The 18,073-nt window shown below is 45.7% G+C and overlaps 1 protein-coding gene across 2 annotated transcripts in view; it reads left to right on the forward strand.

Annotated features, from left to right (window-relative positions):
- The window catches only part of npr2 (natriuretic peptide receptor 2), a 278,856-nt gene that overhangs the window by 12,197 nt on the left and 248,586 nt on the right, over positions 1-18,073 (forward strand). For both annotated transcript variants that reach the window (XM_072497159.1, XM_072497157.1), the window contains exon 4: positions 14,078-14,213. In XM_072497159.1, coding sequence (XP_072353260.1) covers positions 14,078-14,213 — 136 coding nt within the window. The remainder of the gene's footprint in view (positions 1-14,077; positions 14,214-18,073) is intronic.

Here is an 18,073-nt window from a genome sequence, read left to right on the forward strand (position 1 = left end):
GTAAGTTAAGACTTGATTCCTTATATGTGATAGCATAGACATTCTGCAAAAAAAGGCTTTTGTTTGTGATAAACCCATTTTTCAACTGTAATAATCAAAATACACCAGGTTAACACCAAAATATATTGAGTAATATTTTGAAAGCAAATTTTTTTTCTTTCTTTTTTAAAATAAATTTAGAGTACCCACTTATTTTTTATTCCAATTAAGGGGCAATTTAGGGTGGCCAATCCACCTACCTTGCACATCTTTGGGTTGTGGGGGCGAAACCCACGCAAACATGGGGAGAATGTGCAAACTCTACACGGACAGTGACCTAGCGCCGGGATTGAACCTGGGACCTCAGCGCCGTGAGGCAGCAATGCTAACCACTGCGCCACCATGCTGCCCTGCAAATTCTTTTTTTTAAATGTTCTAAAATGCTGTTCAATTGTGCTAGTTTATGAGAGATTTGATGTTCAGTCACATGGAAGTAAATTTGAGTGGAAACATACGTATAAAAAAAATAATTTCAAACTAGAACAATTTTGCGTTCAATTTGGGATACATCAACAATCGCACCAAAGCAGAAACTCTTCCCCCAAAGTTTCGAAGCTGTACTTTATTCTCTTCTGGTGTTGTTGCAGATTTTCAATAATCTAGATGTGCACATATCACTGGATGATTGTTTTGTCAATTTAAATGGAGGGATTTTCGTGAAATTGAAAGCTAAATAGCATTAAAGAGGCAAAATGAAAAAAGGGTGAAGTGAATCAGAAGGCATTGATTAGGAAGCAAGAAGCTTAGATGTTCTATGTCTGAAGATGTGGAATGATGAAAGCACAGAATGAGGAATGTGATCATATGTGTACGGAACCCTGCCTTCAGCAAAATCTCAGAACTTAGAGCCAGGAAGGGTGATTTGAGTTGGTGAAAGGAAGGAGTATTTCTATTTATTTTGGGTTTTTTTGTGTAAATTTCGATTATCCAATTCTTTTTTTTTCTAATTAAGGGGTAATTTAGTGTGGCCAATTCACCTACCCTGCACATCTTTTGGGGTTGTGGGGATGGGACCCACGCCGACACGGGGAGAATGTGCAAACTCCACATGGACAGTGACCTGGGGCTGGGATCAAACCCGGGTCCTTGATGTTATGAGGCAGCAGTGCTAACCACTGTGCCACGTGCTGCCCATATTTCTGTTTATTTCATGTTTAAAATACTTCATCAACATATCACACATGTCCCCTCCCATAATAGCAATTGATACCCTGATAAGCTCCAAGAAATATCTGCCCCATAAAAACTGAACGTTATGGCAAAGGCAGTGAGATTTGCTTCTGAAGGTATCACAGCAGGTGCAGCATGAGGATGAATGCTTACGTAAGGATGGAGAACATGAACAAAATACTCTAATTCTAGCGTACTAAAAGAGAGAAAATTGTTCTTTTATTGTAGTAACCAGTTTCCATTGGAATAAACACAGAAAATGCTGGAAATACTCAGCGGGTCAGGGAGCATCTGTGGAGAGAGAAAAAAAGAGAGCAGGAATCCAAAACATTGTAAGTTTTCAAAAAACAGATAGATATAGCACTTGGGGCAAAGGGAATCAAAGGATATAGGGGAAGGTGGGATCAGGCTATTGAATTGGATTGTCAGCCATGATCATCATATATAGCGGAGCAGGCTCGAAGGGCCGAAGGGCCTCCTTCGGCTCCTATTTTCTATGTTTTTATAGTCATGTTGACAGGGAAGAGAGCTTCCAATTGTGTTGGTGGCCACTCCATGCCTGTTGCTTTGAAAATTACAGTGACCATGAATCCTTATGCATCTGGGTCTTTCCAGGCATCAGCTAGACTCCTTTGTGGCTCCTCTCAACCAGTAGCTCATTATTGTATCAAGGTTGTGACAGATACATAGATGCACTAAGAAATTAATCACATTCAGCATAGATGGCGCCAGTCAAGCTGAGAGAGCCAGAGGCTTGACAAGCATTGCAGGCTTCCCCACTGCACAAGGGGTCAGTGTCCATCAAAGCATCATCGGGACAGCCCGTGGAATTTGTCAGCAGAAAAGGATTCCATTAAGTCTCTGTCAAGTATGTTTGTGACCATAGACAGAGGGTTATGCAGAGGTGTATAAGGTATCCTGGGAGCAGTCATGACTCCGACACTCTGAGGTCCTTGGAATCCTCTGGCCACTACCAAACTTTGAATGGGAGACAAAGAATACCCATTCAAAGGAGGCTTGGGACCCCAGTGAACCACCTGCATACAGAGGCAGAGCAACAGTACAATGAGAGCCATGCATCTACCACGGCCATCATCTAGTGGACCATTGATGTGCTCAAAATTAGATTTAAATGTTTCGACTGTACAGGTGGAACTCTGCTCATGTATCATTCATGTTGTGGTGTGCTGTACCTTACACAACCTGGCATTCAAGAGAGGGAAGGCCCTGGCAGCGGTGGATGTAATGGAGTGAGCCACATCCTCTACCAGCAGTCTGTGGAAGTGTCTGATGATGAGGAGGGTGAGGCTTGCCAAGCTGCAGCGGAGATTAGTGCACAGGAGGATTTGGATGCCAGAGAGATCCACAAGTACCTGATACTATCTATAGATTTAACGAATAATGTGCAATTCGCTCAACAATGACATCTTTGTCGTGCTCACTTCTTCTTGGTATCTCCCATGAATGAACAACAGGACCAATTGTGCATGTGCGACAGGTGAGGCACCAAATTAGACCATTCAATGCATCCCATATGCTGACAACCTCCCTAAAAACTGTCACTCAATTAAAATTCAACCAGGCCATCACACATGATACAGAAATGAAGCCAGAGCAGCAAAGAAATGAGCATTTAATACACAATAAAAGCAAAAAATTGGCAAACAAGATAAAACTGCACAACAACCTTCTGAACCCATGTGTGACATTTAGGCATCCCCCCCACCCCCCACTCCCACCCCCACCCCCCTCCTCCACCCCCAGTCCGCTGAAGTCTATGTCCTTTTGCATGACTTGCCCGCTCTGCCACCTCCGACAGTACCTGAAGATCCTGCTGATAGTAAGAGCTGCAAAATCGCACCAACTCTGTTTTCTTAACTCATTTACAGGTGGAATGGTGTGCCCACTGCCTTTGTGCTTGAGACAGGCTGCTGATCCTTATGCTCCTTTGGTTCGGATGACCCTTAGGGCCTTCCTCTGGTCACTAGAAGCCATGTCCTGGCACCATGGCATTGTGAGGCATCTGTGTCAATGACGGAAGGCAGAGGAGAGCTGACCCATCTGGTGACCCCCAGTGGCAACACCAGCTGCTTATCTACTACAGTGAGATCCATTTGACCAACCCTGTAAAGAATTGGGTGACAGTTTTTAGGGAGGTTGTCAACATATGGGACGGATTGAATAGTCTCATTTGGTGCCTCAACTTTCGCACATGCACAGTTGGTCCTGGTGGTTTCATGGGAGATACCAAGAAGACGTGAGCACGCCAAAGATGTCATTGTTGAGCGAATTACACATTACTCGTTAAATCTATGGATAGTATCAGGTACTTGTGGATCTCTCTGGCATCCAAATCCTCCTGTGCACTAATCTCCACAGCAGCTTGGCAAGCCACACCCTCCTCATCATCAGACTCTTTCTCAGACTGCTCGTAGAGGATGTGGCTCACTCCATTACATCCATCGCTGCCAGGGCCTTCCCTCTCTTGAATGCCAGGTTCCAAATGTGACTACAGGAGCTTCATATTCTCCCTCTCCTAGACTCTGGGAACCAGAGCTCAGATGTAAGGTGATTAAATGCAGCTCAAATGCATACCCATATCCCATCAGGGATCATCTGGGTTTGGCAATCCATAACAATGGAGGAAGCCTTCTGAAGAATAAATTACTGCAGCGCTTATGGCCTGAAAGGACTCCTCCACTGCAAGTGCCAATGTGTGCAATCCCTCCGGAAGCTCTGCCACATTTCCTCAAACCTCACACTGCACGTCCAGCATCTGTCATCTGATGGCTCCAGAGGCGTATCACCAGCCCAAGGTTTTTCAACTAGGTTGTCTCCAGCACATCTCCATGTATCAGAGGTCTTGTAGCTGGTTCTCAGCCTGCACTATCTCAGTCTCCAATAGCTGGTCTGATAATTGTTATGTGCTTGTACCATGTATGGATCCCTTTCAAATGATTGTGCTTGCCCATCGAAGTTCCAGAATCTACAGTGGTGCTAGATGCTGCACAAAGATGTGACAGGCCTCCTCTTCAGATGTTAATGTCGGTTCCTCAGGGCTAGTGGCTGCAGCTACCATGGTGGAAACAAATGAGTGTGAAGGGTACCGCATTTTTTGAGATACATGCTCCCTGCACACAAACACTCTAGCCATTGGAAAATGGTAACCAGGGTTTAAACCTCAGCCCCTTCAAGATGGAGACACATATTTCTCCACAAATGCTGCAAGCCACCAAAGTCACGCCTAACAAGACTCCCTCCTCATCCCCCTCTCCACTCTATCTCCATTGCCCCCAGGATGGCGTGAGTTTGCACTAAATTGGCATCAGGGCTATAAAGGGCCATTGAAGTCCAGCAATAATTAGGAAGGTAATTGGATTGGTAGCCTTTATTGTCAGAGCAGTAAATTTTAAAGGTACAAAAGTCTTGCGACCACTGTACAGAATGCTATGGTTTTGGTCTCCTTACTTGCATTAGTGGGAGCTCAGGGAGGTTTCGCTGGGTTGATTCCTGAGATGAAGGGCTTGATCATTGGAGTTTAGAAGAATGAGAGGTGATCTTATTGAAACAAAATGATCCTGAGGGGCGTGACAGCATAGATGATAAGAGAATGCTTCCTGTTATGGGGGAATCTAGAATTAGGGAGTATGGTTCAAAACAAAATGGGTGTCCCATTTCAGACCAAGATGAGAAGGAATTCCTTCTCTCAGAAAGTCACTTGTTTTTGGAATTCTTTTCCACAGGGAGCAGTGGAGGGTGGGGTCATTGAATATACTCAAGGCTGAGTTAGACCAGTTTTTGATTGACCAAGGGAGTCAAGAGTTATGGGCAGGCAGGAAAATGGAGTTTAAACCATAATCAGATCCATGGTGGTCTTATTGAATGGTGGAGGAGCACAAAGGGCTGAATGGCTTACTCCTGCTCCTTTTTCTTATGTTCTTATAAACATTGACATCTAACTTCACATCACCTGATGATTTTTTTGCTTTGAAGCGACTAAGCAGTGTTTTGTTTACTGATGTAATGAATGCATTAATATCAAGTTAAATAATTGTGCATATAGACTACTGAACAGCCTAGAGAAATTCCCACTAGCCTGGGCTGACTATATTGGTTTGCTTTCAGTGCATGGACTGCAATGATAAGATTAGAGTAATAAATATAGGGCAGAATTTCTACACAAGTTGTATCAACACGATTTCAGATATCATTTTATGTTTGCTCAGTTTCCTAAATTATAGATAAAAGCAAATTATTGCGGATGCTGGAATCTGAAACGAAAGAGAAAATGCTGGAAAATTTCAGCAAATCTGGCAGCATCTGTAGGGAGAGAAAAGATCTAACATTTCGAGTCCGATGGCTTTGACAAAGTGTCAATGGACTCGAAACGTTAGCTCTTTTCTCTCCCTACAGATGCTGCCAGACCTGCTGAGATTTTCCAGCATTGTCTCTTTCGTTCCTAAATTATAGTCTTTTTACTGTTTTACAGAAGCTCATGTCGTTGAGCAGATAATACTGCTGTGGTTAATAAAGTGCTGTTGATCAAGTGTCTTCCACTTTACTACAGTGTAGTGGAGTAGGAATAAAATGAAAAACATTTGTCTTTATCAAAAAATAATGAGATGTTTGCAACTGGTTGTCTTAACCTCGTCATAGGACCTCAATGTTACAATATCCTTCACAACTAATGGATTACTTCTGAAGTGCAATCAGTGTTGTTTTGTATGCATTGACAACAATCTCAATTAACAGCTCTGTTATTTTTTATCACATGTCTACAAGAGACTGAGCATCATAGAGCCATTTATGGCATAGAAGGAGGCCATTCAGCCTATCAAATAACAGTTCTCTGCAGAGCATCCAGTTAGTCCCACTCCCACATCTGCTGCTGAAACCATCATCCATGTCTTTGTTACCTCGAGAGTTGATTATTCCAATGCACTCATGGCTAGTCTCCCACATTCCACCCTCCATAAACTTAAGGTCTATCCAAGACACTGCTGCTCGTATCTTAACTCACACGACTGCCTTTTTCCCTATTAATCCTGATTCCATTGACCATATTAGTTCCCAGTCAAGCAACATTATGGTTTTAAAAATTCTCACCTTTGTTTTCGAATCCCTTCATGGCCATGGCCCATCCAATCTCTGCAATCTCCTCCAACCCCAAAACCTTTTGAAATATCTACACTCCCCTAATTCGGGCTTCTTGTATATTCCCAATTTGAATTGCACCACCATTAGTAGCTGTATCTTCAGCTAGCTTGAGACTCCGTGTGGTCTACATGTAAAGTGTTAAATTTGTATGGTAGCACAGGAATTTCTATACACATCCTCCCCTCGATAAGAGTGAAACAGATTCCATGACCCCGAAGGAAAATTGTAAAAATTGGAAATAAGGGCAGAATCCCGGTCAAACCTCAGTTGAACACCATTTCTGGTATCTATCCCATGCGTTGCCAGAATTGCTTCTTTGTGCCAATCAGAATTAGGGAGAGGAAATGTATTGAGCTACTTTGCAGATGTTGCTGCAGCACTTACTGCAAGAATCATTTTTCGCACCATCTTCAAACTGGGATTTGATGCTGGCAATATTCACTCTTTCAAATCTGTGCTGTTTCCCCTGTGCATGATGGAGGTTCTTTATCAAGTGGCTGTGCAATTTTCCAAGCATAATCTAGTTGATTATTGATAACCACAGCTACCTGCACTGCTGGTGTTCCCTGGTGCTAGTGGTTATGTTACATTATGTTATGTTGCTGCTCTCATAATTTGGAGACTTTGAGTTAAGATCCCACTATGGAAGCTTATAAATTTAAGTTCAGCTTGTTAAATAAATATGGAATAAAAATTTTAGTTGAACTAATGATAAGCATGAACATTTGGACTGCTGTGAAAGTCCAATTGATTCATCATGTTCCTTCGGGCAGGAAATCTGCCAGACTGGGTGTGACCCCATTCCCACAGTCATGTGATTAACTCTTTGAGATACCCTCAATTACAACTCGAGAGTGATGATAGGTAATACAAAGGCTTTAATTAGCAGAGAACCAGTCAGCTACCGAGAAGTGTGCTCACTGTACACTGCCCACTGGACATTACCTTATATATGGCTCCTTGGGGGGTGGAGCCAGAGGAGGAATCCCCCAGGGTTCCAAACCCGGTCTTAAAGCGATCATTACATTAAAGGTGCAGTAACTATTCATCACATTCACCCCCTGTTTTAAAAAAAAACACAGAGTCCGTCGGGGGTGAAGTGGAATTACATGTCCAGTCTTTTGGGTGGTCTGATTGTCCTTGTTGACCTTCTCAGCTCCGGCGGTGGTGCGGCGGACACAGGCGTCTTCAGTGGGGGTATATCCGGGAGCACGGAGGTCTGAGCCTTTGCCCGTGGTGGAGCAAGGGGTATCTGGGGTAACTAGGGTGATTGGTGCCGGCGCCGGTGGGGGTGGGGGGGTGGGGGGTGAGGGGAGGGGGCAATAGTGGGGGGGTGCTGTCGGTGTCGGCAGCCGGTGCAGGGAGGGGAGCGCCGGTACGGGGGGGGGGGGGGGGGGGCGTCGATAGGAGAGCCAGCGGGTGCCAGGTCTCGCAGGGAAACTCTGTCTTGCCTTCCGTCGAGGTGCTCGACGTAGGCAAATTGGGGGTTCGCATGCAGCAGCTGGATCCTCTCGACTAGTGGGTCCGTCTTATGGTACCTCGGGTGCTCCGGAGTAGAACTGCTCCCGGAGTTGTCAGCAACGTGGAAGCGAGGCCCCAGAGGTGGACTTCCTGGGGAAGACAAACAGGCAATTGTGAGGGGTCTCGTTCGTGGCCGTGCAGAGGAGCGACCTAATGGAGTGTAGGGCATCAGGTAGGACCTCCTGCCAGCGGGTGGTTGAGAGACCTCTTGACTGTAGGGCTAGAGGACAGCCTTCCAAACTGTCACGTTCTCCTCTCCACCTGCCCGTTTCCCCGCGGGTTATAGCTGGTCGTTCTGCTCGAGGTGATGCCCTTATTGAGCGGATACTGACGCAGCTCATCGCTCATGAACGATGTACCCCGGTCGCTGTGGATATAAGCGGGGAAACCAAACAGGGTGAAGATGCTGTGCAGTGCCTTGATTATGGAGGCCGAGGTCATATCGGGGCAGGGGACAGCGAATGAGAAGGGGGTGAATTCGTCGATGACAGTGAGGAAGTAGATGTTGCGGTTGGTGGACGGGAGGGGCCCTTTGAAGTCCACGCTTAGTCGCTCAAAGGACCCTGAGGCTTTCACCAGGCGAGCCTTGCTGGTCGATAGAAGTGCAGTTTGCACTCCGCACAGATCTGGCAAGCCTTGGTCATGGCCTTGACCTCCTCGGTGGAGTAAGGTAGATTGCGGGACTTGATGAAATGAGCAAGCCGGGTGACCCCTGGGTGACAGAGGTCACCGTGGATGGCCCGCAGACGGTCTTTCTGCGTGTTGGCGCACGTGCCGCGGGACAGGGCATCTGGGGACTCGTTGAGCTTCCCCGGACGATATGTAATATTGTATGCGTAGGTGGAGAGTTCGATCCTCCACCTCAAAATGTTATCATTTTTTATTTTGCCCCGTTGTGCGTTATCAAACATGAAGGCTACCGACTGTTGGTCGATTACGATAGCGAACCTCCTACCGACTAGGTAGTGCCTCCAGTGCCACACGGCCTCCACAATGGCTTGTGCCTCCTTCTCGACTGCAGAGTGTTGAATTTCCGAGGCGGTGAGGGCACGGGAGAAAAATGCTACTGGCCTGCCTGCCTGGTTGAGGGTAGCAGCCAGGGCGATGTCTGATGCATCGCTTTCTACCTGAAAGGGGATGGTTTCGTCCACCGCGTGCATGGCGGCCTTGATGATATCGGCCTTGATACGACTGACGGCCGACTGGGCCTCAACCGTGAGGGGAAAAACCGTGGTCTTAATGAGTGGTAGGGCTTTGTCCGCATATCTGGGGACCCACTGGGCATAATAGGAAAAGAGCCCCAAGCACCGTTTGAGTTCCTTGAGGCTACGGGGAAGGGTAAGTTCCTTAAGCGGGCACATGCGGTCAGGGTCTGGGCCTAGGACCCTGTTTTCCACGACGTAACCAGGGATGGCTAGTCGGGTTGTGTGGAAAATGCATTTCTCTTTGTTGTAGATCAGATTGAGGGCCCGGGCGGTCTGGAGGAACTTTTTTAGGTTTGCGTCGTGGTCCTGCTGGTCATGGCCGCAGATGGTAACATTGTCCAAGTATGGGTAAGTAGCCCGTAAGCTGTACTGGTCCACCATTTGGTCCATCCCCCTTTGAAAAATGGAGACCCCATTTGTGACGCCAAAAGGGACCCTGAGGAAGTGAAAAAGCCGACTGGCTACTTCGAAGGCCGTGTAGGGGCGGTCCTCCGGGCGGATAGGGAGCTGATGGTAGGCGGATTTTAGGTCAACCGTGGAGAATACCCAGTACTGGGCGATCTGGTTAACCATTTCTGCTATGCGGGGAAGGGGGTACGCATCGAGCTGCGTAAAATGGTTCATGGTCTGACTATAGTCCACCACCATCCGTTTCTTTTCCCCAGACCGGACTACCAATACTTGTGCTCTCCAGGGGCTGTTGCTAGCCTCTATGACCCCTTCTTTCAGCAACCGCTGAACCTCTGACTTGATAAAAGTCATGTCTTAGGCACTGTACCGCCGACTCCTGGTGGTGACGGGCTTACAGTCGGGGGTGAGGTTCGCGAAGAGGGGGGGTGGTGCAACTTTAAGTGTTGCCAAGCTATGTACCGTAAGTGGGGGCAGGGGTCCGCCAAACATCAGTGTCAGGCTTCAGTGGCTACACTGAAAGTCCAGACTGAGCAGAGGTGAGGGGGAATATAAAGTTTGAAACGGGCGTATTCGGCGCCCTGGATTGTAAGGTTCGCGACACAAAACCCTGTGATTTGGACCGAGTGGGACCCAGAGGCGAGGCTATAGTTTGGGGGAGGAGTAGTTGCGCAAGGAGAAGCGCCTTACCGTTTCTGGGTGGATAAAGCTCTCCGTGCTCCCAGAGTCGAAGAGGCAGGGGGTGTCGCGCCCATTGATTTAGACCTGCATCATGGAGTTCCACAGGTGCTTCGGCCGTGATTGGTCGAGGGTGATCGCTCCCAGTTGCGGGTAGTCAGAGTCCTCAGCTGAGTCAGACTCACAAAATGGCCGCCCGGAGTTACAAAATGACCGCCGTGCCGGTCGCATGTGTCAGATTTTGAAGATGGTCGCCGCCAAGATGGCCGCCCCCATGACTCGCACAAGGCCAATGATGCGTCAGAATGGGGCGTGTCTGACCAGCGCACAGCTGCGTTGCGGGGCCTGTGGGCCTGGGAGTTCGATTTTAAGGCCCGATGAGACTTGTTTCTGGGCCTTGGGCCCAGCCAGGCAGACCTTTGCGAAATGCCCCTTCTTCCCACAGTCGTTGCAGATAGCGGACAACGCTGGGCAACGCTGACGTGGGTGCTGGCCTTGCCCACAGAAATAGCACGGTATGCACCCGGTGTGGGCGGGTCTCCGCACGGCGCAGGCCTGTAGCGTGGTCGAGTCTGGAGGGAACCGAGAGGGGCTCGCAGGGTCCGTGGGGTACATGCGGAGATTATGGTGGGCCACTTCCAGAGAGGAGGTGAGCGTTACCGTGCCTTGAAGGTCTTTTGCTCCGTCTTTGAGGAGTCGCTGCCTGATGTATATGGATCGTACACCAGACACAAAAGTATCTCGGATGTGCAAGTTTATATGGACTTCTGCCGTCACCTCCTTGTGGTCGCAGTTCCAAGCGAGCGCGGTGAGTCTTTCCACGTACTCGTCTAGAGTTTCCCCGGAGCGCTGCCGGCAGGTCAAGAGCAAATGCCGGGCGTGTACCTCGTTTATTGGCTTAACGAAGCGCTTCCGCGTGATTTCAACCGCCGCCTAGTACGTGGTGGCCTTCTCGATCACGGAGGAGAGTCAGTGGCCCACCCGGGGGTGTAGTAGGGTCAGCTTGCGAGGTCCATCTACTGTCAGGAAGGACGGTAAAAAGAGGGACAATCGACCGTGGATATCTAAGGAAATAAGTGAGAGTATCAAATTGAAGGAAAAAACATACAAAGTAGCAAAGATCAGTGGGAGACTAGAGGACTGGGAAATCTTTAGGGGGCAACAGAAAGCTACTAAAAAAGCTATAAAGAAGAGTAAGATAGATTATGAGAGTAAACTTGCTCAGAATATAAAAACAGATAGTAAAAGTTTCTACAAATACATAAAACAAAAAAGAGTGGCTAAGGTAAATATTGGTCCTTTAGAGGATGAGAAGGGAGATTTAATAATGGGAGATGAGGAAATGGCTGAGGAACTGAACAGGTTTTTTGGGTCGGTCTTCACAGTGGAAGACACAAATAACATGCCAGTGACTGATGGAAATGAGGCTATGACAGGTGAGGGCCTTGAGAGGATTGTTATCACCAAGGAGGTAGTGATGGGCAAGCTAATGGGGCTAAAGGTAGACAAGTCTCCTGGCCCTGATGGAATGCATCCCAGAGTGCTAAAAGAGATGGCTAGGGAAATTGCAAATGCACTAGTGATAATTTACCAAAATTCACTAGACTCTGGGGTGGTCCCGGCGGATTGGAAATTAGCAAACGTGACACTACTGTTTAAAAAAGGAGGTAGGCAGAAAGTGGGTAATTATAGGCCAGTGAGCTTAACTTCGGTAGTAGGGAAGATGCTGGAATCTATCATCAAGGAAGAAATAGCGAGGCATCTGGATGGAAATTGTCCCATTGGACAGACGCAGCATGGGTTCATAAAGGGCAGGTCGTGCCTAACTAATTTAGTGGAATTTTTTGAGGACATTAACAGTGCGGTAGATAACGGGGAGCCAATGGATGTGGTATATCTGGATTTCCAGAAAGCCTTTGACAAGGTGCCACACAAAAGGTTGTTGCATAAGATAAAGATGCATGGCATTAAGGGGAAAGTAGGAGCATGGATAGAGGATTGGTTAATTAATAGAAAGCAAAGAGTGGGGATTAATGGGTGTTTCTCTGGTTGGCAATCAGTAGCTAGTGGTGTCCCTCAGGGATCAGTGTTGGGCCCACAACTGTTCACAATTTACATAGATGATTTGGAGTTGGGGACCAAGGGCAATGTGTCCAAGTTTGCAGATGACACTAAGATAAGTGGTAAAGCAAAAAGTGCAGAGGATACTGGAAGTCTGCAGAGGGATTTGGACAGGCTAAGTGAATGGGCTAGGGTCTGGCAGATGGAATACAATGTTGACAAATGTGAGGTTATCCATTTTGGTAAGAATAACGGCAAAAGGGATTATTATTTAAATGATAAAATATTAAAACATGCTGCTGTGCAGAGAGACCTGGGTGTGCTCGTGCATGAGTCGCAGAAAGTTGGTTTTCAGGTGCAACAGGTGATTAAGAAGGCTAATGGAACTTTGTCCTTCATTGCTAGAGGGATGGAGTTTAAGACTAGGGAGGTTATGCTGCAATTGTATAAGGTGTTAGTGAGGCCACACCTGGAGTATTGTGTTCAGTTTTGGTCTCCTTACTTGAGAAAGGACGTACTGGCACTGGAGGATGCGCAGAGGAGATTCACTAGGTTAATCCCAGAGCTGAAGGGGTTGGATTACGAGGAGAGGTTGAGTAGACTGGGACTGTACTCGTTGGAATTTAGAAGGATGAGGGGGGATCTTATAGAAACATAGAAAATTATGAAGGGAATCGATAGGATAGATGCGGGCAGGTTGTTTCCACTGGCGGGTGAAAGCAGAACTAGGGGGCATAGCCTCAAAATAAGGGGAAGTAGATTTAGGACTGAGTTTAGGAGGAACTTCTTCACCCAAAGGGTTGTGAATCTATGGAATTCCTTGCCCAGTGAAGCAGTAGAGGCTCCTTCATTAAATGTTTTTAAGATAAAGGTAGATAGCTTTTTGAAGAATAAAGGGATTAAGGGTTATGGTGTTCGGGCCGGAAAGTGGAGCTGAGTCCACAAAAGATCAGCCATGATCTCATTGAATGGCGGAGCAGGCTCGAGGGGCCAGATGGCCTACTCCTGCTCCTAGTTCTTATGTTCTTATGTTCTTATGTAGTTTCCGAGGAGTCCAGGTAGGCCTCAAAACACTGAAGCCAGTATTTAAACATTTCTGCGGCCTCTGGCGGCCGAGCGTCCAAATTGAGCTTCTCCGGCTTTAGACCGCTGTCCATCTTGAAGTAGTCTGCTAATTAAATTGAGATACCCACAATTACAACTCGAGAGAGATGATTGGTAATACAAAGGCTTTAATTAGCAGAGAACCAGTCAGCTACCGAGAAAGGTGCTCACTGCACACTACCTTATATATGGCTCCATGGGTGGTGGAGCCGGAAGCGGAGTCCCCCAGGGTTCCAAACCCGGTTTTAAAGGGATCATTACATTGAAGGTGCAGTAACCATTCATCACACTCTTACTTGCCCTCTGAAATGGACCAGCAAGCTTCACATCATGCAGCAGTTCCAGACAACAAAGGGCGGGCAGTGATGCCCACATTCCAGAAATGAATCAAAATAACTTGAGGACAGTCTGTGCTCAGGTAGCAATGCCCAAGATTCGGAAAGCACTGGGGGATGGATGGTCTTGATCTTGTTTGTAGCACTGAGCAGGGCCAAACCTCATGTCTTGTTGAATCACAGTTCTCCCTCCAAAGTGATGATGGATGCTGTCAAACCCAAGTAACTCCACCATAATTCTACAAAGCCCCAGGGCCCTCTGCTGCAGTCCAGGTGTAGCTGACAACCATTACGCCGAATTGCTAACACCCAGGACCATTCCCTACCACTCTGTTGCTTGGCTTCTATTTTGTTGTACTTTAAAGCTTAGCTGAAAATACATTTTTTGTGTTTTTGCAGGTGAATTTTATTGCTGGTTGTTTTTATGATGGGATCATGCTGTATGCTATAGCTCTGAATGAGACACTTGCAGCAGGAGGATCCAAGAAAGATGGACTGGCAATCTGCGACAAAATGAAAGATCGACAATTCCAAGGTATATTTTGAAATCTATTTCTCATGTTTCTGATTGAGATACTTTAATACACCCTTGTTGTCTCCTGTCAAGTGTTGATTGTCAAAAGTCAGCTTGATTTAAAAAGTATATATGTATACTTTTTAAATGTATTAAATGTTTTAAATTAGCAGTTAATATGTAAGACGGGTGAATAAATAAATACAATTGGTATATTTTCTATCTTGTTTTGGTTAAGTTATATCTAATGACCCAGCAGTGCTGAAAATGTGCATTCTCTGTCTTGGAGAGGGTAATGGAGTAAAATGGTTTTTTAAAGCTTATTGTCTCAATTTTACTGCTAGAACATTGCATCTAAATTATCCTTGTAAAAAAAATACACATATCCTTTAATGCCAACTGGCAAATCTGCACTGTACCCCCTCCAAGGTAAATATATCCTTCCTGAGGTGCGGTGCTCAGAACTAAATGCAATACTCTTGCTGGTGCCTGACCAAAGTTGCATAAAACTGACTTTGGGTTCTCCTTTTTGTATTGCAGCCTCTTGCGATAAATGGCAACATTGCTTTAACTTTCTTCATTAGCTTTTGTACTTATGCACCTCTTTGTCCAGTTTCCTTGAAACTTCAATCTGTGCTTCCTACATTTGACGTGCCACAAGTTTGATTTACCTGCCACTATTTTTTATTTTTTTAAAATTTAGAGTACCCAATCATTTTTTCCAATTAAGGGGCAATTTAGCGTGGCTACCTTCCCTGCACATTTTTGGGTTGTGGGGGAGAAACCCACGCAAACACGGGGAGAATGTGCAAGCTCCACATGGACAGTGACCCAAAAGCGGGATCGAACGTGGGACCTCGGCACCGTGAGGCCACAGTGCTAACCCACTGCGCCACCGTGCTGCCCAGTCACCTGCTACTATTGACTGTCTTCTGTTTTCATTGCCTTAATCCTGTCAAATTAATCACTAATTCTCAGCCCAGCTCTCTTCTGCTACAGCTCAACTTCTTTTCTCTCAAAATCAAGAAGCACAAAGGTGAACAATGATGGGATGCAACTGGCCTTGTTCTCAATTGCTAGATTTGATGCGACAATATTACTGCATCTTACTGACCTCAGCTAGAACCAATTACTATTCCAGATCATTCTAGAAGGTAAAAACAACCTTAGAATCTTTCTCTCATAGCCAATCTCTTCCTTATTTCCCTCTTCCATGTCCTAGCTACCCTCACCTCACACATCAAATAGGAAGACCTCAAATATTTCTTCCTGCCAAGCTTAGGGGGTATTGGTGAAAATTCTTCCCTGAATTCTTCATTCCTGCCTTGCATCCTACCGTAACTTCTCCACCATCTCCCATTTATTCTAATCCTGCAACATTGACTTTTTTGTAGTTTTGCCCCAACTGTTACCCTGCCCCACCTTCTCCATGTGTTCCATCACATGCTCTCCCAATTGCCTTACACACAACTCATGGTAACTCTACTTGCTTTCCTAGTTTCTGTGCCAACCATAATCTTAAATGAATCCTATTCACAATCCATGTGTCTGAAGTGACCATCGACCAGAAACTGCACTGGGCCAGCGATATAAATACAATGGCAAGAGCAGGTCAGAAGCTGGAAATTCTGTAGGGGGTAACTCACCTCCTGAAACCCAAAGCCCGTCCATCATCTGTAAGGCACAAGTTAGGAGTCTGATGGATTACTCTCCAATTGCCAGGATGAGTGCAGCTCCAACACTCAAGAAACTCGGCACCATCCAGAACAAAGTTTGATTAGCACCCGATCCATCACACTTCAACATTCACTCCCTACCATCTACCCTGCTGCATTGTAGAGGCTCACAACTCCTTTGACAGCACCTTCCAAACCCGCAATCTCGACCATCTAGAAGGACAAGGGCAGCAGACACATGGGAGCATCACCACCTTTAAATTCCCCTCCAAGCCACACACTACCCTGATTTGGAAAGAAACTGCAATTTCTGCACTGTCGCTGGATCAAAATTCTGGAACACACAGCATGTGGGTGTACAAACACCACGTGGACTGTAGCAGATCAAGAAGGCAGCTCATCACTACCTTCTCGAAATTCTCGCATAGTTCTCATGTAACATCCAATTCCATGGATGCCCTAGCATGGTTCCATTCCTATCTTTCCAAACACAGCCAATGTATCTCGGGTAATGGCTTATCTCCCTTCCTCTACATTTTCCTTCCTGTACATCTAGAGTTCTCTGAGAATTTATCCTCAGTACCCCACCACTTGTGATCTATATGTTGCTCTTCACTGGTACCATTCAGAGATGTGTTATTAGTTTCCACATGTTTACTGATGGCATGTGTCTCTGTCTAAAAATCTCCCTCAACTCCCCAATTTCAGTTTTCCCAATGTTCAGCAGGACATGTTTCAATCTCATATAGAATATGATGTCACTCACTTGTCTGACATCAGGTCCAAAATGAGCATCAACACCTTCCAGATTAACATTGAGACAAGTGAATCCATTATTTTTGAATCAGTTCATACTCTCTGCTCCATGTCTAAAATCATAAAATGGTTATATCCGTCTGCTTTCCCAACCAATCTCTTGATTTCCTTCAGATCTTCCATCTTCTTTAGTAGAAGGTGACTTTTTAAAACATTACATTCCATCTATCACCTAGATGGTTTATTTGCGCCTTCATAGCATTGCCTGTCTCGACCTCTCTGCTGCCAAAACTCTCACATGTTTCTGTCACTTGCAATCTGAATTATTTTAACACTATCTTGCTGATGTCCAATTATTCTTTCCTCAGAAACATCAATTTGTGTAAAGCTCCACCTCTTGCCACATGGTAGATTTGTTTGCAAAAACTGAACCCCGTTGGATTAAAGGGGTAATGGGTATGTGGAGGCAAAATGAGCTAACGGGCAAAAAGCAAATAGTAGTGAATAGTTTTTCATCAGACTGGAGAAAAGTATGTTGGTGTGGCACCATTGCACTTCTTCATACGTATGTTTATGAACTGGAGTTGGGGTATTATTAAAAACTATTTCAGGGGAAGTGTATGTCAATGGCTGGGTCAGCATTTGTTGCCCACCCTTAATTGCCCTTGGACTGAATAGCTTGCTAGAACATTCAACCATATTTCTGTGGGAGTCAAATGTAGGCCAAATCAGATAAGGAGGGCAGACCTCCTTCCCCAAAGGGCAGGCGTGAATGTCTTTTCACTAGCTTTCAATACTGGATTTATTACTTAATTTTAAAATCTATTAACTGCCATGGCCGAAGCCAGCCTGGTCTCTGGATTATTAGTCTAGTGACTTTGCCAATCTGCCACCAACTGCAGAGTATCATTTCAAACTTTGCAGATGGCATGAACCTGTACATGTAGAAAACAGTGAGATGGATACTAATTAGCTACAGAAGGGCTTAGACAGATTGGTACAATGAGAAGATACGTGACAGATAAAATTTAACACAGGGCATGTGAAATGATTCATTATTGTAGGAGGAATGACAAGAAGAGTATAAACACTGGTTAGGCCTCATGGAAACAGACTCAATAGTAAATTTCAAAAAGGAATTGAATAAATATATGAAAGGGAAAATTTGCAGGTGTATGGAAGACAGCAAGGGAGTAGTACTAATCAGATAGTTCTTTCAAAGAGCCAGTACAAACACACTGGACTGAATGGCCTCCTTCTATGCTGTACCATTCTACGATACTGCACCACATTTGTACATGATCCTTTTCCTTGATGTTCTTCACTGGCTCGCCTTTTTGAGATAAACTCCATACTTCTTTGTAAAACCTTCCATGGTCTTGCTCCAGCTATTGGTACAAATCTGTTTAGCTTTACAGCTCTTTCTGAATGTTCCATTTCTCCGATTCT

Source organism: Scyliorhinus torazame, chromosome 3 (genome assembly GCF_047496885.1).
Source record: "Scyliorhinus torazame isolate Kashiwa2021f chromosome 3, sScyTor2.1, whole genome shotgun sequence".
NCBI lineage: Eukaryota > Metazoa > Chordata > Chondrichthyes > Carcharhiniformes > Scyliorhinidae > Scyliorhinus > Scyliorhinus torazame.